Genomic DNA, 21,921 nt, shown 5'->3' with positions numbered 1-21,921 from the left:
GTCTCCTCTCTAACATCAGGATGCTAAAGGGAGTTTTTCCTCTCCACTGTTGCCTAAAGCTTGCTCAAATGGGATTGTTGGGTTTTCTCTATAATTTTTTGTATAAATATTTTCTGTAAGGTCTTAAACCTTACACTGTAAAGTGCCTTGAGATAACTTCTGTTGTAAATTGGCGCTATACAAATAAAATTGAATTGAATTGAATTGAATTGATGCTGTGTAAATACAGACGGTCTCTAAGTGGGTCGCATTCTCACATCTACTGTTTCCAGGCACAGTTGATCTAATACAAGTTGTAGAGATCCACTTTGAAAATGTCAACAGGCTGTGAGTCTGACGCAGGAAGTGAAATTCCGTGTCTTTCTCTTCAAGCCTTCAGGAGGAAATGGAAACTCCCACTTTCCTGTTGGGACAAATGAACATGTGGCCGTTCTGTACTTTTATTTTGTTCTGTTGAAAGAAATCACAGAAGCTGTTAATGGAGAACTGAAGACGGCTGTGAAGGAAGGAATCACTGAGATAATGACTGAAAGGAGAACATGAAAGAGATTTATTCATGTTTGTGATGGAGGAAAAAGATAAATGAGAAGATGGAGCTCTGCTCATTAACACGTGCAGAGGAGACCTCTGCAATCTGCCACGGTGACAGTAGACGGTAAATAAAGATGTCAGGTGGAGACATGAAAGCAGCTCGTCGGCTGCGTTCTACTAAACCTGCCGAGTTCCATCAGGCTTTTAGGGATGTAATGGATTCCTTAGATTTGACCCCTTTACCGCTCCTTCAGGGAGCGTCGCTGTCCCCATGAGGACTCGCCCTGCAAACAGTTCCACAACACCAGATAAGTTCTGCTCCCAGAGATGGATATTAGTGCGTCCTGAGCCCTGCTGCGTACAGTCGGCTCCTGGTTTAATCAGTCAGTTAACGTACAGCAGATTATTACGATCACTGACAAGAAACAGACGCGACGTCACAAGGAAACAGCTGTGACTCGACTGGGAAGAGAGATTTTAATGTTTGAGGAGTTACGGAAATAGTAAATGAAGTATTAAATGGTAACAACAAATCAAATATTTCAGGGAAATAAATGCTTTTCTAAATAAAGATATAGTTTTATAGTTTAAAGATAAGTCCCATACTGTGTAAACATAAGATACAGCATAGAATACATAGATTTTACATTTAGATATATTTAAAAATTGTCAAATGTAAATCACAACAATTAAAAGAAAGGAAATTGAATGAGAAGAGAAAAAATATTTTGAGATTTATAAAATGTTTGTATTAAAACAATGAAATCTTAAAAAAAAGGTTGAAATATTTAGAGTAAAAATATAAAAGTCATAATGTATAAAAAAAATATAATAATATATAACAATATACAATAATATAATATATAATCATATATATAATAGTATATATAATAATAACAAAACTGTGCTTTGAGTAATTTGTTGTTCAGCGTCTTTTAGCTGCTCTTTAGATTTGTGATCTACAGGAAGTAGTAGTAGTAGTAGTAGTAGTAGTAGTAGTAGTAACAGTAGTAGCAGCAGTAGTAGTAGTAGTAGTAGTAGTAGTAGTAGTAGTAGCAGTAGCAGCAGCAGTAGTAGTAGTAGTAGTAGTAGTAGTAGTAGTAGTAGTAGTAGTAGCAGTAGTAGTAGTAGTAGTAGTAGTAGTAGTAGTAGTAGTAGTAGTAGTAGTAGTAGTAGTAGTAGTAGTAGTAGTAGTAGTAGTAGTAGCAGCAGTAGTAGTAGTAGTAGTAGTAGCAGCAGTAGTAGTAGTAGTAGTAGTAGCAGTAGCAGTAGTAGTACGTTTGACGTAGCTCACTGTGGTGTTTTTTGCAGAGTGAAGAGGACGACACCAGGAGTGTGACAGCTTCTTCCTTCATGGTGAGTTAGCATCCACATAGACAGACCCCCACCCACCAACACCCCAATGATACCGATCATTGAAGTAAAGTAAAGTTTACTGTCAGCAGCACTGAACGTCATCTCAGCTGTAATATTTAGACACATGTTGACATATTGTTTTCTATTCATGAATCAGTCTCAAACTGCAGTGTCCTGCTCTAACTGTTCTCGCCCCCCCATCATGTACGGTCGGACCCGGTCCACTAGAACTAGATATTCTGTCACATCGTCTTACATCTGAACTCCAGACACTTGTTTGATTCGACGTCTTCATCCTTTCAGAAAACTACAAACTACTGAAACTAATGGATGAAATATTGCAGATTGGGGGGGAGCTCCGTGTTGGCGCTCTGTCCCTGTGTGTGTGGTCAAGCTGAAGGACGCCCCCCCCCCCGTGCCTGGTCCGGTCTGTGTAATTAGCCTAGAGCTATCAGGTAAACAGTGAGGACGGCCCGGCAGGTCTCTGATTAAAGGCCTGGGTGGTGCTTCACAGCGCCCTGCTGCCCAATAAACACCACTAATGGCATCGGGGCCCCCGCCCTGCTACATGCAGCTAGAGGACAACGAGGACACCGGCTTATGGTAGAAAACAGCGACACATGCAGGACATCAAACCTGTTTTTGAGGGTGTGAAGAGTTTGTCGTTTCCTGCAGACGTGACCTTGTCCTGCAGCTGCTGACGGGACCCAGACCAGTCCACCTGCTCCACTGTCTGTGAAACAGCAGCAAGACAAACTGTTAGCTTAAAGAGTTCCTTTGGAACATAAAGCGGCTTTGATGCTATAAATAAACCAGCTCCCCCCTCTCTTCCCCAGTCTCTGTTCCACAGGGTGCAGCTGGATCCTCTGGAGAAGGACTGGATGAGGAGCTCAGCACTGGGGAACACGGCCGCTCAGCGCCAGCTGCTCGCTCAGGAGCCGGGCCTCGTGTTCAAGAAGGTACAGTCATAGTTCCTAATGTTAGCATTAACTTGAATTTAGCTCGAAGAACCTGCCGATGTTCGGCCCTACACGTTCACTTACATCACATCAGGTTAAACCACAAAGTCCCCTAAAACACAAAATAACGTGTGAGCGAACGAGACACAGATCAAACCATAGGAACAGGAACATGTTCACACACCGTTTGCCTCTCCTCACACTTCACAGTCAGCGTCGTCCATGCATTAACTGAAAAGAACCGGAGCAGGACTCCGTTTGCTGTAGGTCACAGATTAAATGAAGCCTCTCACTTCCTTCTTTTCTGCCCTCATCAGGATTTCATCACTGTGAGTATCTCCTGTTAGTTTAGCAGTAGTTTAGTGCTCAGGTCAATAAGAGACAGAAACTCTCTGGATGCACTGAGCTAATATGTATTTTTCTGCTTCTGTATCTGCTGGATATTAGTAATAATGAATTAGTTTTTTAACTCGTGTTGAGTCGTCAGCTTGTTAAATAAATCCGAGCAGTTTGCGAAAACAATGAAACATTCCCAGTGCCGGAAACCGGTTGCTAATAATCTCCTTATTGAATTGAGAGAAAGGGAACGGAGACGAGCAGGGGAGCAGTAATGATCCTATTAGTTTGGATAAGAAGCTGCTGAAGATTAGGAAGATGTTTCAGATAAACAGAAATCCCATCAAGCAGAGAAACGTGAGTGACAAACTGCATTCAGACACTAGATCTCTGCTTTATTATTAGCCTGAAGCTTAGCTTAGCACAAACACTGGAAACAGCAGTTTCTTCATTTGGAGGGAGAGATGAGGAAGCTGAAGCTGTTCAGGTCTAACGTGCTGATTTTGGCTCCTCTGATTGTGAAGATTGTACCGATGTTAAAGCCTGTTCACGTAGTGACAGTTTACATGTACATGTCAGTATTAACACAGTGTGTCAGTGCAGCACAAGGAGACCAGTAGGAACCAGAGCTTTCAGTCTTTGTGTGTTTCTGACTCTTCCCTCCTTCCTCGGACGGCCTCGTGTGATGTCAAACTGCTGTTCACAAAGGGGGTAAGTTGACTTTCTTACTTTTGGCTGTGTTAACACCAAACCTGTAGACACACACTGACATCACAGAGAGCTGCTCCCTCATCTCTTGGGATGCCTGTCGGCTCTTTGAGGAGCTGGAAGCGGAGGTGGTGGTGTGTGTTTGTGTGGGTGTGGGGGGTGTTATTAATTCAAAATACAGTTCATGTAAATGGGATTCTTGCAGACGTCCAATTTTCTGGCATGTTTGTGAACTGCATTGCCTTGTGAGGCGTGTAGCCCCCGTTCAAAGTGGCTGACAGCTCTGTGCAGCCCAACACCTGACACGGTGCTAAACGCCGCGCTACATACACAAACGTCCTCAGCTCAGACACTGCCGGTTATTTTTATCCCTACTCTTGTTTTCTTTCTGCAGGCGCCTGCCATCAGGTTAATATTAGCAGCGTGGATGGCTTACTGAACAGGTCTATACCAGACTCACTGTTCTTGTTGGTAAATGACACAAAATGACCTGATCAAATGTGACACAACCACAAAAGACAAAGAAAGAACGAGACAGAAAGAGACAATAAAGAGAAGCAGTCGCCACAAAGAGACTGAAAACAACCTCTAAAGCCCACAAATGATAAAAAGGTGACTATGAAGAATCAAAATGGAATTTGCCGACAACACGGCTCGTTATTTGTCGTCATTTTATCTGTCAGGGTGGGGGTCTTGCTCCTGTGTAGAATGAATGGGGGGCCTTATACATATCTGTGTCCAGGGGCCCATTGTTAATAATTCGCCCGTGATTATTGTCCAGACGCTGTGGCAGGGTGTCGAATCTATGCTCATTAGGGGCTGGTGTGATTTGAGGCCCAGCAGCCCAGACAATGGGGACGTGTAATGATATTGTAATTACATGGTAATTAATATCTGAGCAAACAGGCAGCCTGAAGGGAAGCAGCCCGGCTCCTCAGCAGATGGGAGGGACTGATCATTTCTTCACACAATCAGCCTGAAGATCTTTCACTGGCTCGAGCCGCTCCTGTCCCGTGTGCTCCAACTTGGTTCTAACGCCTAATTTCACAGTTCGCAGCGGAGGATTTGAAAATTAGTGAACAGGGATGAAATGATTGTCCTAATTTTGGCAGCAGACTGTGGAACATACAGTATGTTCTTCAGATTTATTGTTAAGTCAAAGCGTGATTCTACACCCAGTCAAAGACACGGGGTTTGAAAGCACAACATATGGTGGTGCTGTCACAGGTTGGCTTTGAAAACTCCCCGCCGAGGGCAGAAGTAGATTTTCACACAGCATTATGGGACTCGAAGCTTCCTATTCAAGAGCTTTAGCACCAGGACCCCTCCATATGGCCTCGCCTAATGCGCTGCTTCACTGTGCACCCCCTCCCATTAGCTGCATGGACCTCCCCATGCATTAATAACAACATCAATGGTGTAACCCTCGCTGCACTTGAGAGTGTTGCGCACCTCTTCAAGCTTCACTTGATCAAAACGGAAGCCGTGAAATTTGCCCCTTTTTGATGTGCTTTTCCCTGCTGCTCCCAGACCAGCCGCCCCAACTCGTCCCACCCGCCGCTCCTCAGCCACCGAACGGCCAACAGATGCCCGGCAGGCGGAGGCCCACTGTCAGCGCTCCCCTCCTGGATGTGGGGAGGAACGCGCCATCGACTGTTTAACGGAGGCTCGGGCTCCCTGCAGAGGCAGACAGGTGTCCGTCATGTTTGAGAGTGTGGCTGTCAGCGTGGGGGGGGGCTCTTTGTTGTGGGCTGGGATGCTGCACGGCTTCCTAAGGAACTCTGCTTACGCACATAATTTAGCAGCACTGGTTATTTCCTTTGTTCTGCACATGCAAACAAAAACACACTGACAACTCAGGACAGGAAGGAGAAGAAGAAAGAGAAGAGGGAGGAGAAGAGGGAGGAGAAGAGGAAGGATAAGGAGACGAGGAAGGAGACGAGGGATGAGAAGAGGGAGGAGAAGAGGAAGGATAAGGAGAAAGAGAAGAGGAAGGAGAAGAGGAAGGATAAGGAGAAGAGGAAGAGGAAGGAGAAGAGGGAGGAGAAGAGGGAGGAGAAGATTTTATTAGTTTATTATTCTATTATTCTATTATTCCATTATTTTATTATTTTATTATTTTATTATTTTATTATTTTATTATTTTATTATTTTATTATTTTATTTTATTATTTTATTATTTTATTTTATTATTTTATTATTCTATAATTATATTATTATAATTTACAGCACAGATCCTGGAACGTGAGACACACACATAGAAAAGTTCCTGTTCCTGGAACTCGTCATTTGAAGTTTCACCTGGATGTCTCTCCTCCATCAGCACCACTGTGGATCCAGGGTCTACGGGGCATCTTCCCGGACTGGATGTGATCAGCTCCTTGAAGAGGGGGCCGCTCTCTTCTTCAGTTTTAAAAATGCAGTTCTGTTAGTGACGTGGACAAATGTCCCTCACAGCTGCTAATAACAGCACGTAACAGTGGGACTCTGCCCGACGCCGAACAACCTCACCAAATGTCGGAAGATGCCTGCAGGCGAGACGGGCTTCAGTTAGCACCTTCTAATGAAAAGAAGCAGCCTGCAGCCCCCCCACCTCTCTGGACTCAGCGGTCAGTCTGCATCAGCACACCATCACAGACAGGCGGCCAAAACAAAGCTCTACTAACCATCCTGCACACGAGGACGCCTCGTCTCCCCCTGCCCACTGTGTCCTGCTCGGTTGTCGGCTGAATGACGAACATCAGTGTCATGTAATTAAATGGGCGGAAAACAGCAGAAAGCAATGTTCGATTTGTTCGGTCCAGTTGACAGCAGCAGCAGGAGCTCAGACAGGGACGGGCTCCAAAAACTGGACAGCCTTGGACCAGGTGGCGCAGAAGGAGGAGGAGAGCTCTCCAAGCTGTGGTTCTCAGAAGCTGTAGTTAAATGTTTCGTGATCGTCCACGTGTTCTGTCCCAGATTTAATGATGAGTAGTGACTAACTAGCTCCTGACTCCTGCTTTCAGACTCTGCTCCTGTTCATTCATCAGCGTTTTAATGCGTCTTTCTGTCTCTTTGCCTCCTGTTTCCAAACCTCTGGGACACATCAAGTTTGTACGTTCTCTAGCTTCACTGGGGTTTTCTGTGAATGTTTGTAGACCTGATGTTCTACTGTTGTTCCCTCTGTTAGCGCATTTAGCATCGGCCTCTGTAGACGTTACATTAAACCCCGGTATTGTTTAGGACATGTGAACTTTGACCTGTTACCTGCAGCCTCATAGTAGTAGTAAGTAGTGGTCCCTAGAGAGTCTCCTCAGTTCTCCTCCAACAGTTCGTTAGAGTCTGAATCATGTTGTGGAACATGAATCAATACAGTTAGAGTTACTTTATTATTTACTAGTTACCAAACTATGATCAGCAGCCGCTTATATTCATGAAGAATACAAACCTACAACTTCACAGTGGGAACTAACTTGCGTCCGCCTTTCTTTCTTTTCAACTCATGGTGGGAAAAGGTTTCTAGAATATTAACATGAAAATCCAGGACCTGTGGAATCTTACATGAAATGTCTTCCTCTGCAGGATTCAGTCTTCAGTCAGACTGAATCTTTGTCCTGTGGATGAAGCAGATGTTTTAAAACATCAGAACTTTTCCTGTTTCACTGAGACAGACGGAGAAAAGCAGCTCATTTGAAGTGAATTCATGGTTCATTAGTTTAAACAGACACACAGACACAGTCTGCTGTGGAATAATATTTAATTCAAGCCAATCGGAGTTAATTCTCTGCTAACGAGCCACATTCAAGGACAGTTATCCCATCTCTGTTGTGCTGTATTGAAACACGTTGCTAATCACGTTGCTTAATGTGTCTGATCTGTCTGGATGTTTGGAGGACACCAGCTCATCAACAAATAAACTCCAACTTATGTCACAGTTATAATTCCAACAATTGAGCCGTGTCTTTTATTACAAATCATCTACAATACCATTTTTTTTTTTTGATGCGTGAAGAAAACAGCTGATATCAGCACATTTTGTCAGAACATCAGCTGATTCAATTACAGCTCGCCTTCTGAAGCTCTGCGAACATGTAGGGAAACAATTCAATTCAACTCCCAAGTCTGGGTTTAGACCGTCATGAGACAGCTTAGTTTTCCCTACTGATGACGTGCTGTTGCAATAGTAACAACAAGGAAGTGTGTGTTCAGGTGTTTCAGGTGTGTGTTTATGTATTTTCAGACGGCTCTTCACTGGGCAGCCAAGCAGGGCCGTCAGGAGGCCGTGGACTTGATGATTCACCGTGGAGCCGACGTCAACGTCAGATCGGTGAGCGGAGTGTGTGTTTAATCAGTTCTGCTGCACCTTGGCTGCAGAGTCAAACCTCACCACCTGTCTCCAGCTCCTCAGCCCTGGGTGACATTCTCCCTGTATGAAAACTGGGAGGCGGGATCCAAACAAATTTCCACAGCAGATGTACGCTCCACAACTTATCTTAATGCGAACAGATGCAGAGTTGTAATGTAACGTGACGTCCTGGTTTGGTTGAGTTCAAGTTTATTTCTGCAGCTGGTTTGATTCCTAAAAGCTGAGTAAAGAAATAAAAAGTCCAAATACTTTCTTACAGAGTCATGAACAGTGAAACCTTCACGCTTCACATCACATGTTCCTGTTAACGACTGGATTCTAACAGACCATAGTTATGTCAGCATATTGAAATGTTGTAGAGCTGCAATAGTTAGGTAATCAACTAGTTAGTGTGTGTCCAAACCGTGTGATGGTCAGCTCATAGAATATGTAGTGGTTCCAGTGAACTCTGCAGGGTTTGGACTGAAGAACATTTGTGTTCATGGGAACGTTTGGTCTGAATGAGGCCGCTCTCCAACTATTGGCGTCAGCAGTTGACGCTTAATGTCTTTGTGGTTTTAGTCTCTTTATAACTTCTTCTGTAACATAAAACCAGACCAACCCTGGAAATGTCACAACAAACCTCTCCACACACACACACACACACACAGCAGTGTGCCGTGGATGGATTCGAAAGTAGCAATGTTGTGATTACTTAATGTCTTCCCAGACAGCCGGGCCTGGAGAATTCAATTTAGCATCTGCCCCTCTAAGTGTTAATCTCCTCCCGTCTCTGGTCACCTCGTCGCTGCTGCTGCTGCTGATGCTGATGCTGATGATGATGATGATGATGATGTGCACACAGCAGATAAAGTTTAAGCCCCAGCAAAGCAAAGCAGACGAGTCACTTATTGGCTCCATAATTACATAATTAACTTTTTGTCTCTAATCGTTAAGGAGCTAATGGCTCTGATAAAAAGACCATGAGCTCGAGCAGCCAGCAAATCAAAAATCAATAATCTATAGAACCGAATTAGGACGAGAAAAATAGCTCAGGCTTTAGTTAACGTCTGTAATGGATTTTCTCTCTGAAGTCTGCAGGGCTCCAACACTCACCTGAACGTGAATATTGCTTTTCCTCAAAAGAACAAACACAAAAGGATTTTCTACCTGTTGTTGTTCTGTAACAGTCGTGTTTCAGCACTGACACCAAATCAAACTTAAAATGAACTTGATTTATGTCCAAATGTCCAATGGAGCCTACTTTCCCCATAATACAACAGCTCAAAGTCTGGACACGGGTGGACACAGACTTTATGTTAACATGTGGTCCATTTTCTGTTACTCTAAACTATACATAAGAATATAATAATACTGTTATTAGATTCATGTTAATGTTACTGCAGTGGTCTCAAAGTACTGTGGTTCAAATCACTCTGGACTCAGACACAAACAACTACTTTTACCACGTAGTATTGTACACGTGCACACTTTCTGTATTCACTAGTGTTGTGATGACTTTTCACTCTTGGATCCAAACAGTTGATTAACTCTCAGAATTAAATTACAGTGTTTTAAAATCCTTCGTTTCACCATTTGAAATGTGAACTTTATCAAGGTTGTCTTAAAAAAAGGATTAAAATATTATTCTTATTGGAGCGATGTGATTTCCAGATGTGGAACACAGTTGACCAGTTATGTTTTTCTCCTTTTTCATTCCTTCTTCGCCCTCCTCTACGATCTCCGTCACCACAACAGCACGTAAGTGAGTTTCTGAACTTCTGCAGCTGCAAAAAGCTCCACAAAGACGAGCTGTTGGTCCAAACTGCCTTTAGATGTCACACTATTATAGTAAATAGAGCTCTGACAAATATGACTTTACTCAAATGACCTCCAGCCGTGGTGTGAAACGAGTCTTTGATCTGTTCCTCTCTGACCTCTCCTTCCACCCTGACCGTGGATGCTCACCCACTTCCATCGTGCGTCTCTCTGAAGGGGGTAAGTCATGTTTTAATGCACCTTAAAAATCTAGTCAGCAGAACATGAGGTGCACGTCTTCACACAGGGGTCGGTTCCCTTCAGCTGATTCATTGGTGTACACACAGTAATATACACGATCACCTCGAGGATGGGGAAAATTAACACATGGACTTTGAAGGATGGAGCATTTTTATTGTCGCTGTGCAGAGGAGAGGACATTTACCTAACAGTGGGATCGTGTGTGTGCGCATCAAATGAGCAGAGAAGTGGCATAAATGACACAATGACAGAAATGTTCAGGTCCAGCGTGTTGACAAATACAGACGAGCTCTCTCTCCTCACACAGGTGTACAAGCTAGCTGGTCATTGGCTGCAGTCTTTGTGCTGCGTTCAGGTGTCACAGTTTGTGCCCAGACGAAGGCGACACGAGGTGGTCTGGTTCTCTGCTCTTATACATATGTAAATCATACTGTTATTAGATTCATGTTAATGCTACTGTCTGGTTCTCTGCTCTTAAACATATGTATGATCTAGTCAGAACCTTCTGGCAGACGTCATAACTATTGAAAACAGCCCCTTTATGCTAAGACGACGTCATCTCCTCTGTATTTCTACAGTTCACCTCTCAACCGTGGTGATAAGAGGTAACATAAAGCTGGATCCTGGTCTTTACGTGAAGAGCACTAACACACATTCAGGCTTTGTTTTCAGCTCCGTCCTGAAAAAGTGTTCTTTATCTCTGTCTTGGATAATGTTGCTGGAGCATTTAGACAACACATAAAAACCAAAGGATTCTTGCTTATTTAACAAAAAACTTGTTTCCAGTGCTGAATCTGTCAGAGAGGTCTGTGTTTTGCCGATTGCTGTCACATCTTGGATCTCGGCTGAGGCCTCACCTTGATCTTCCTTCAGTCTCAGGACCTCCTGTTGTAGTGGCCTTTACCTCTGATAGGAGGCTCAAAGTGTATTTGAACACATAAAAGCAGCTCAACCTTTCGACAAAATGTCAAATTCTCTGTTTGCGGCCGCAGAGGCTTCATTTCGTCATGTTTCCAGCTTTGCAGAGGACAGATTGTTGTGTTAGCATGTTGTCAGGGTTTAGTCCGAAGTGTTTAGCTGCTATTTATCCAGACAACACACAGAGCAGCCACAACATGTAAAACCAGTGCCAGGAAAAAGTAAGTGAGTCGCCCGCATTTCTGTGTTTGTCTCTTTAATGTGATGTACAATGTAATGAACAAACTACTGTATTAAGTAAAACCCAGGCAGTGAAATCAGATTGGACCTCTGGGTCAGAACCATGAGCACTGGCACAAAAATCTGAATGGGCTGATCGACATGAACATTTTTTTGACTTGACCCGTAACATTATGTCTATTCTTTTAGTGTTTCCATCGTTTCTGATGGCAACTCACGGGAAATCAAACTGTGTGTACGAGATCATCAAACGACAGACACCCTGCTCGTTTATTTTTCTCCAACTGAAATTAGGTTTTTTTGGGTGTGATGTCAGAGAAAGGAAGGAGAACTTGTTCATTTAATTTTTTAACTTTCTGAACTGCACTGGGATCTTCAGTGCTTTGGGTAAATGGAATCCACCAGCTGCTGATGCAACCAGTTTCAAGCAGTGATTAAATGAGAGGTTCACTTATTTTTCCACCAGTACTGTGAATGTTTAGTGCGTGTGTTCAGTACAGACTGTAGTAAAGGTTGTAGCTGTGACTGCGATGAAGATCAGATCACATTTGATGAGAAGTCCTGCGGAAAAGCAGCTCACTCCAAAGGGTTCACTGACTTTTTCTTGTACTCTGAGTGTTTGATCATACAGCAGTTTATTTCTGACACACAGATGTAAAAGCTACACATGTGTCTCAGTCTGAAGGTAAAGACACTGACAGGACTGCAGCCTGAGAGGAGGAGTGTGACGCTGTTTGATGCTTTCTTTCTGTTCTCCACATCAAACGGCCTCCAGGGCCCATTTAAAGTCAGGATGGTGATGAGAGTCTGGAGACACAGCTTTCTGTAAACTACAGACTCATCCTCTTAATCAGCACCGACTTCAAACTCTCAGCTGCGTCTTCCCGTCATTTAACTCCGGTTCCAACTCTAGACTGACAGCGATGTGAGTGTTTGTTCGTCTCCGACACTGACAGCAGCTCTGGATGACGGGCAGCCGCTCCACTGGGACTCGCCGGTGTTAATGTGTACAAACGGCTTCTCAAAATGACAGCACAGTAAACGCTGGGTGTCGACGATGAGTTTCTGCCAAGTGTTGGGAAATCAGCCCAGACAGGATGACGGACACACAGAGAGATTTCTGCCGACAGTCAGAGAATCCAAAGAGAAGAATCAGTTTCAACCAGAACTGTAGAAATATGGAACTGTGACATGTGTTTGTAGCAAAGTTCAACGTCATTAAAAGAACAAAAGCATCAAACTACACCTAAAGAAGCTTTAATCGATATTTTATGATAAAACAGTGAGACAGTGTGAACCTGCAGAGAACGATCAGCTCAGTCTGCAGCTTCTCTCGTCTTTATGATATAATTCCTCTCATCCTTCACTGGATGTGGTCTTGGTTCAGTCCTAAACGAACTCTGGAGCTGTGTGTTCTGACTCCAACCAGCAGGTCTAACAAACGTCTAGTTGACATCACGTAGAGTTTTATGTCCAACGTGCCATTTGCTATTCAGGTTAATTAAATTCAGCTTTGTTTGTGTAGTGAAAAAGTACAACAGAAGTCGTCTCAAGACACTTTACAGTTTAAGATCTTACAAAATAGAACTGTACAGAATTATATAGAAGAACCAACAACCCCACTGAGCAGCACCAGGAGACAGTGGAGAGGAAAAAATCCCTTTAGAGAAGAAACCTCCAGCAGAACCAGGCTCAAGGTGGGCGGCCATCTGCCTCGACCGGTTGGGGTGAGTGGAAAGAGAAGAGAGAAAAGAACAGCAGCCAGCAGAGGCACTGGACAGGTTGGTAGGACCAGTAACTGGACCAAGGAGGAGGACAGAGAGGAGGAAACACATCTACAGGAGAGAGAAGACACAAAGTTAATGACATGAAATGGTAGAATTTGAATGAATAGAGGAGAAAGGAGAGAGGAGAGGAGCTCAGTGTATCAGTAGAGGTCCCCCAGCAGACTAACCTAAAGCAGTGGAACTAAGAGATGGTTCAGAGTCACCTGATCCATCTCTAACTATAAGATTTATAAAAGCCTAGTCTTAAATGTAGAGAGGGTGTCTGCCTCCCGAACCTGAACTGGGAGCTGGTTCCACAGGAGAGGGGCTTGGTAGCTAAAGGCTCTGCCTCCCATTCTACATTTGGAAACTCTATGAACCACAAGTAAACCTGCAGCCTGAGAACGTAGAGTTCTGCTGGGAAGATAAGGAACTATGAGTTCTTTAAGATAAGATGGAGCCTGATTATTAAGTGATTTATAAGTGAGGAGAAGAATTTTAAATTTGATTCTGGATTTTACAGGGAGCCAATGGAGAGAAGCTAATATATATCAGTTAATAGTTTTTCCCCAAAACCCTCTTTTATCTGACCATTTCTTAATTACATTTGAATTTACAGTACCAGACTTTACTAAACCTACAGATAAGATTCTCTACAGTAGATGTTTACGTGAAAATGCTGTTGACAAATTTAAGGAACTGATTCCATCTTTTATTTCAGAGCCATGTACCAACACAGAGGAAGGCAGTTATTTCAATGTTACTCCAGCACAAGTGGACTATCTTGTTAATAGTACTGGTGCTTCACTTGGAACAATACTTGATACTGTTGCTCCTCTGAAAAATAAACTAGTGAGTCAGAGGAAGTTAACTCCATGGTACAATTCACAAATCCATAGCTTAAAGCCGAAATCACGTAAGTTGGAAAGGAGGTGGCGTTCCACCAATTTAGATGAATATTGCCTAGCCTGGAAAGATAGTTTAATAATATATAAAAAAGCCCTGCGTAAAGCTAGAACTTCATATTACTCCTCATTAATAGAGGCAAATAAGAACAACCCTAGGTTTCTTTTCAGCACTGTAGCCAGGCTGACAAAGAGTCATAGCTCTGTTGACCCTAGTATTCCCTCAACTCTCAGCAGCAATGACTTCATGAATTTCTTTACAAATAAAATCATAACTATTAGAGAAAAAATTGATCAGATCCTCCCTGCATATAGCATGGATTGTACAACAACTCTAGATCCACGCTCGTACTTAGACTGCTTCCTCCCTGTAGATCATTCTGAATTAATTTCAGTAATTAATTCCTCTAAACCATCAACATGCCTCTTAGATCCCATCCTGACTAGACTCCTCAAGGATGTCTTACCTTTGATCAGCACGTCCATATTAGATCAGATCAATCTGTCTTTACAAATAGGCTACGTACCACAGGCTTTTAAGGTTGCTGTAGTCAAGCCCCTGCTCAAAAAACCTACTCTGGACTCAGGGGTCTTAGCGAATTATAGACCAATATCCAATCTGCCCTTTATCTCTAAAATCCTTGAAAAGATTTCCAGTCAGGATTTAGAGTACATCATAGTACAGAAACAGCACTGGTAAAGGTTACTAATGATCTTCTATTGGCATCAGACAATGGACTACTCTCTATACTCGTCATGTTAGATCTTAGTGCTGCATTCGACACTATAGATCTATGAAACCAGGAGAAACTAATCAATTAGTCAAACTTCAAGAATGCTTAAAAGACATAAAGACCTGGATGTCCTCCAATTTCCTTCTCCTAAATCCAGACAAGACAGAGGTTATACTGTTTGGGCCTAAAAATCTCAGAGACACTATGTCTAATCACGTTCTCACCATTGATGACTTAGTTCTGGCCTCAAGTAATACTGTAAGAAATCTCGGAGTTATCTTCGATCAGGATATCTCCTTCACTTCATACATCAAAGAAATCTCTAGAACTGCCTCTTTTCACCTGAAAAACATTAAAATTAGGAGCATCCTGTCCCAAAGTGAAGCTGAAAACCTAGTCCATGCATTTGTTACTTCCACACTGGACTATTGTAATTCATTATTAATAGGATGTCCCAATAACTCATTAAAGAGCCTCCAGTTAATCCAAAATGCTGCAGCCAGAGTTCTGACTGGAATTAGCAAGAGAGATCATATTTCTCCTACGTTAGCTTCTCTCCATTGGCTCCCTGTAAAATCCAGAATTGATTTTAAAATTCTTCTCCTCACTTATAAATCACTTAATAATCAGGCTCCATCTTATCTTAAAGACCTCATAGTTCCATATCTTCCAAGCTGAACTCTCCGTTCTCAGACTGCAGGTTTACTTGTGGTTCCTAGAGTTTCCAAATGTAGAATGGGAGGCAGAGCCTTTAGCTCCTGTGGAACCAGCTCCCAGTTCAGGTTCTGGAGGCAGACACCCTCTCTACATTTAAGACTAGACTTCAAACTTTCCTTTTTTATAAAGCTTATAGTTACAGATGGATCAGGTGACTCTGAACCATCTCTTAGTTCCACTGCTGTAGGTTAGTCTGCTGGGGGACCTCTACTGATAAACTGAGCTCCTCTCCTCTCTCCTTTCTCCTGTATCCATTCTAATTCTACCATTGCATGTCATTAACTTTGTGTCTTCTCTCTCTTTTAGTTGTGTTTCCTCCTCTCTGTCTCCCTCTCTCTGTACTTTTCTGCAGGTATCCTCGGCCTGGAGCTGTACATCTCCAGAATCCAGTTCATCTGCCCAATGTTCTTGATGCTTGTTGTTGTCTTTATTGCCTGCTGTTCTTTTCTCTCTTCTCTTTCCACTCACCCCAACCGGTCGAGGCAGATGGCCGCCCACTATGAGCCTGGTTCTGCTGGAGGTTTCTTCCTCTAAAGGGAGTTTTTCCTCTCCACTGTTGCCTAAAGCTTGCTCAAATGGGATTGTTGGGTTTTCTCTATAATTTTTTGTATAAATATTTTCTGTAAGGTCTTAAACCTTAGACTGTAAAGTGCCTTGAGATAACTTCTGTTGTAAATTGGCGCTATACAAATAAAATTGAATCGAATTGAATTGAATATACTGTATATGATCTCTCTTACTAAGTCGAGTCAGAACTCTGGCTGCAGCATTTTGGACTACTGTGCAGTTGTTCCAGCAGCAGTTCTTCACCTGCTTCTTTTTTGTTCTGGCCCAGACCCACTTAACTAATAAGAAGACTTTATAATTCTTATGTGGCGTGAAGTGAAGCATTTCTGTTTGACCGGATGTTCTGTGTGTGAAAGGAAACGGGTCACTGATTCTGTTACTGTTCCTCCCTCTGGCCTGGTCTTTTGGTTTGGTTTTGTTTTGTTCAGTCTCACTCTCCTGCCACACCCCTGTATGGACTGTCTCCACTCTCCACTCCACACACCGGACTAATTACAGACTCAATTCACCTGTGCATCCCTCTGTTTTAAAAGCACCCCTCAGTCCTCAGTTCGGTGCTGGTTTGTCACTTCTGCTTATTCATTCATGCTGCACACTACTCCTCCACGTCTCTGGTCAGTCGGTCGGTCAGTCAGTCAGTCAGTCAGTCAGTCAGTCAGTCAGTCAGGTTTGTTTGGTCTGCGTTTATGCAGCATTTTTAGTTGATACTTTCCTGTTAGTTTTGTATGTTTGTTCCTGTTTGCCTGCCTTGCGCAGTGATTTTGGTTTGTCACTTTGTACATTTAGTTAGTTTCATGTCCGCATTAGTGCGTGGTTTTCTGTTGTCACTTTGTATGTTTGGCTAGGGTTTTGTTTGTACTTTGTAGCACCGTGTGTTCAGGTCTCTTTCTTTTGATACTTTGTTGGTGTTTGTTAGTTCCCTGTGTCCCCTGCCCTTTTTGTCAATAAATATATATTTTTGTTCTTACTCGTTCGTCCCGTCAGTCCCTGTTCGTAACAGATTCAGTTTGGAAAGAAACTGCTGGATGTGGAAAACGGGTTCAGATGACGATGTCGTGTTCACTGCTTGTTTTAGTTAGTGCAGGTTTTAAGTATTAAACTTTGAGGTCGTCATTATAGTTGATCTAGGATTAATACGTTTTATTGGATGGAAATAATGATTTATATTATCTACAAATTAAATGTGTTAAGTTCAATAACGGTACACTCACTGTTCTCAGGCTGCTGCTTTTAGGAATCAGGTGGTTTCTTAAAGTCAATTAAGGAATCAAGCATTTGTCCTAAAAACCTAGTGATACAACCTGTGGAGATGTAGACGTAACCCGTCTCTCTAAGGGTCCGAATCAGTCGATGAGTTTTTAAACTTGGAGCAGTTTCTCCTCAGTTCGGTTTCGTTTCACACAGAAAAATCCAAGCGAACCTAAACACTTCACTTCAAACTACGTGAGAACGACCTCTCCTCTTATTGGTCAGATGTGTCTGAACAGAAACAGTAAATGCAGGAAGAAGATAAAGTGTTGTTCTACTGTCTGTTTGTGTGACAGGAGAGAGATGAGTTCACTATGAATGTTAACACAGGTTGATCCTTGATCCTGTTGATTATTGTTTATTACGTTACATCAGACCTGGTGTCTGTGAGACACTTCACCTCCTCACGTCTCCACGTTTGTCCTCCATTAATCAGACAGCATGTTTTTGGTGGACAAAAGTCTGAATGCGTCCTTGCATTTAAGTTGCACAGGTCTGTAAGGACATTTACAGACGTGCACAGCAAAAACACACCTGAGGCCTCATCTCTTCATGATATGATCATTCATATAAAGCTCTCTGGTGTTACCCTGTGGCCCCATGGGTTTACAGTGTGGATCAGGTGCTCCGTCACATGATCCAGCCCGTAGAGCAGGATCTCAGTGGTTTGTGTGAAGAGGAAATCGTGTGTTCACATTTCAGTTGTGTCTGTTTACAGGGTTACACAGCTCTCCACCTCGCCTCCATTCATGGACACCAGCACCTTGTCCGCAACCTCGTCAACACTTACAGTGAGTCGGTCCACCTTAACTTCAGTTTTTGAACAGTGTATGAAATGTGAGCAGACTCCACATCTCTGACATCTGTTTTTTTATGCACAAGATATAAAACTGATTTGTTTTTTTCCTTTAACGTGAAAGTAATTTGTCACATCGTGAATTAGAACCATGGTTTATATTGTTGGCTGTGTGTGTGTGTGTGTGTGTGAGGCCTTTATTCATATTAAGGTATAAAATTTAAATTCACACGTTGAGTCGAGCAGCAAGGGATTCCTCTTCTCCACGCCTCAGAGACTCTGTGAGAGGGGAAGAAAGCACTGATGCAAATCGCTGCTGCCAAACAAAGACCCACTCAAACGCTCAGATTGACAAGTCCAGTCCAAACCCACGTCTCTGCCCCCCCCCTACCGCTCTACCTCCACCCTCCTCCACCACCTCCACTCCTCTGCAGGAAGAGGTAAGGCGGGGACTTCATATTGCAGCTAATGAGGCACACCCGAGCCTTAAGCCATTTCATGATGGACTCGCTATGATCCCTGTGGAGCGCTGGTGGCCCCCGCACCTTGGTTTGATCCCCCTGCAACCACAGACAGCCATATGCTGCAAGTCAGAGCGCACAATTCACCGTGGACACGTCTGGTCCGCGGGGTCACTGTCTCCAGACGCTCCGCCTGTTTCCATATGGTCACTGAGGAGGGAGTGGCTGCAGGAGCAGCTGCTGATCTGAGCTGTCAGTCACACGGTGTGAAGCGGATCAGAGAATAATAAGACAAGAAAAATGGGCTAAATCAACATCGCCAGTAAAAAGAAATCTAAACCTGAAGCTTTCTCAAAACCACTAAACAGTGTCCTACCCACTGTTGATGCTCTGTTGTCCACATGGAAAACAGAGCGGCTCTGTTTGAGTCCAGCCTGCTGTGTAACATGTATTCAAGCTACTTCTCCTCCAATATGTTTAGTAGTAATATTATAACATCAACACTGGGGAAGGCCTGCATCACTCCATCAGCTGTACATCCATACGTGGCCCCACTGCTGCTGTTAACAATTACAGAAATGACAAGATAGAAAAACGCTGATACTCAACATATCAGTTCTATTTTTAGTTCGGTTGAAGAGTTTTGGTTTTTGGAAAAGGTAACGGAGTGATGGGCATTTTATGTTAAGAAATCTGCTGCTCAGAAGAAGGTTGTTTGTGAAATTAATGGTACAACCAAGTTAAAGTTTAACACAGGATTAAAACACACTTCAGATCAGCAGATCCTTGAGTCAGTTCACCACGGCACCCCCTCAGATGACAAGATTCAGTTTCATGAAAAGTGTGTTCAGTGGCGCGTGGCCTCCTCGCTGCTGCAGAGGTGAGATATGATTTCTGTGAGAAGCAGCAGTTTAAACTGGGTTTAACGTTGGTGCGTGGAGGGCTGGTGGGAGTTTAACTGTCTGTAATGACCAGAGTCAGTTTCACAATGTAACCATTAGCTTGTCGGTGTCACACTGAGCTGAGCTGCAACCTGAGTCCAAACTGGAGCCTCCTCAGCTGGAATCTCTGCACGAGTCCTGATCAAACCCACTGTGTCTATGAACAACGGGATCGAATCATTCCGGTCTGTTATGTAGATACACATTCAGTTGTCAGTTTATTGGTCTAATCCAACAGTGAGCCAGTAAATCCTCCTTCATCAAGCTGAAGATGTTCAGATTGTGTTCAAGCTGTTTCACAGACGTTGATTCAGCTGATCGATCACTGTGGACGATGTGCTGCTATTTATGTGACTGTATCGGAACCTGGTGCCGTCTAATATGGTTTGTTTATATAATTCATGTTACACACGTCAAACGGATCTGTTGTCGTTGTGAAGCACTGAAAACGTTTTCTTCTTCCATCAAAAGATGACAAATCACTCTGCTCCCACCGTATGTCCATGTTACGGATACGTCTACAGAGCTTCAGCTAAATTCATAAACGCATCTTGTTCTAAAGGAGTTCAGATGACACCGATCTGCTCTCTGCTGAACTTTCTCACCTGCTTCATATGAACAATGAGCAGAAAGTGAAACTGGTTTTCTGTGGCTGCTCCTGTAGCCTCCACACATGCTCAGGAGGGGGTTTAGTCTGGTCCACCAGGCCTGCACTTCGAAATCCCCTTACTAATGAGTCACGCCGGTTCCTGTGAAGATGGAGAACAGATCTGAGGATGTGAGCAGAAGGGAACTGTGTAATTCTGATCATTGTACAGTGAGAATATGATGTTGAATGACCCCCACAGGTGGGCAGGAGCCTTCGTTTCTTTTACTGTGTGACCTGAGACCAGGTCAAAGTTGAACTCACATTACTTTATAGCAAATTACTGAAGGTTCTCTGAGGAGTTCTGCCAGTAGTTTCACATGATTCCACTGATCCTGTAGCTGTGTCATCACTTTCTTCGTCTGACAATGGCCACAGTAAATACCTTCCTTAAAGTTGAATATCATCACTGTCAAATATGTTTTTCTGTTTTCCTCCACAGACGCTAAAACCAGCATCAGAGATTATCACGGGAAGAAAGCGGTTCACTACTGGACCGGGTCCACAGACGTCTTCCACAAACCGGACTCTCACTCAGGTCAGGAAATCGAGTATGAAAACAAACTATTGACTCAGTCTCTCAGCTTTTCTGCCGTATGATGCAGGATGTGGGACTGAAACAGAAATCTGACTCACACGATGTTAAACTTGAGTTTAAATGTCAAACAGCAACAGTACCACACATACGCCTGAAAGCGAAGAGACGTAGAGACGGTGTTGATGGTGCTGATCCTGAACACAACACTCTGTGTAGAGAAGCACAGACGTTAACACACTATGTACACAGTTTAATTCTAATTAGAAATTGATTAACAGAGCTCCTGCTTCCTGCTGCTGTGTCTCTGAAATTTAATACATGAAGTCACAGTTATACCAGCTTGGTCAGAGTGAGACAGTGTCTGAAAGCTGTGAAAACAAAAGGTCTTTGGAAGGGTGTGATCTGGATCGACCAAAAGTCACTGAGGCCACTGGCCGGCTCTAGATTTATGTTGTAGATCCTGGAATCTGTTCTTCTGTTTACAGGTGGGAGCTTCTCTCATGGACGACGAACGCCGCGTTACGCTCTGTCCTCTGTATTCCTGTCCCGCTCTCGCAGTCAGGGTCAACTCAACCTGGAGTTTGGGACGGTGCCGCAGTCGGCCTCTCACGACACGTTGGATCTGCAGGTGTGACGTACGGCGGAGCTTCACCTGGTGCAACAACTCAGGGTTCTGAGGTCAATGACTTAGTGTCTGGAAGAGTTACAGAGTCTCTCAGCACACAGCCTGGTGGTAACGTTAACGTAAACTGGAGGAAACCAAAATAAAAACAGTTTGAACATTTGGTTTTATACTGTATGCTAGTAGCAAAGTATCATTACGATTGAAGTCATGTCTTGTACAGTGACAGAGAAACACATCACCAGCTCATTCCTGTGGATTTTCGAATGCAGATGTTTCCTGATGCTGGAGCTTTAAACTGTGCAGACAAAATTAAAAAGGAATTTGAAATCAGTTTGACTCGTGGGATTCTCTGTGAGGAAGCAGACACAGTCAAACACGTCTCCGCCTCTCGCTCTCTTCTACACTTTCATAAACGTCTTCATAAGGCTCCAGCCCATCGGACGGCTCAGAGCATGCAGCTCATTATCTGTTGTAATAAAGCTGAGCGCTACGTGACAAGCAGATTGGTGGGAGGACACACTAATAACAAACGCTCACCCCACTTAATGTGGGAATTAGTGAAGAGACTGGGATTCAGTTCATGTGT

General features: G+C 43.4%; 1 protein-coding gene across 1 annotated transcript in view; it reads left to right on the top strand.

Annotated features, from left to right (window-relative positions):
* The window catches only part of LOC113165759 (ankyrin repeat domain-containing protein SOWAHC-like), a 30,794-nt gene extending 9,164 nt beyond the window's left edge, over positions 1 to 21,630 (top strand). Inside the window, exons 4-9 of the mRNA XM_026365469.1 lie at positions 1,843 to 1,887; positions 2,724 to 2,846; positions 8,110 to 8,196; positions 18,047 to 18,119; positions 20,615 to 20,710; positions 21,196 to 21,630. Coding sequence (XP_026221254.1) covers positions 1,843 to 1,887; positions 2,724 to 2,846; positions 8,110 to 8,196; positions 18,047 to 18,119; positions 20,615 to 20,710; positions 21,196 to 21,344 — 573 coding nt within the window. The 3' untranslated portion in view covers positions 21,345 to 21,630. The remainder of the gene's footprint in view (positions 1 to 1,842; positions 1,888 to 2,723; positions 2,847 to 8,109; positions 8,197 to 18,046; positions 18,120 to 20,614; positions 20,711 to 21,195) is intronic.
* The last annotated feature ends 291 nt before the right edge of the window (positions 21,631 to 21,921 follow it).

Source organism: Anabas testudineus, chromosome 6 (assembly GCF_900324465.2).
Source record: "Anabas testudineus chromosome 6, fAnaTes1.2, whole genome shotgun sequence".
NCBI lineage: Eukaryota > Metazoa > Chordata > Actinopteri > Anabantiformes > Anabantidae > Anabas > Anabas testudineus.
The sequence above is the reverse complement of the archived record's forward strand: the minus strand, read 5'-3'. Positions and strand labels throughout refer to the sequence as shown.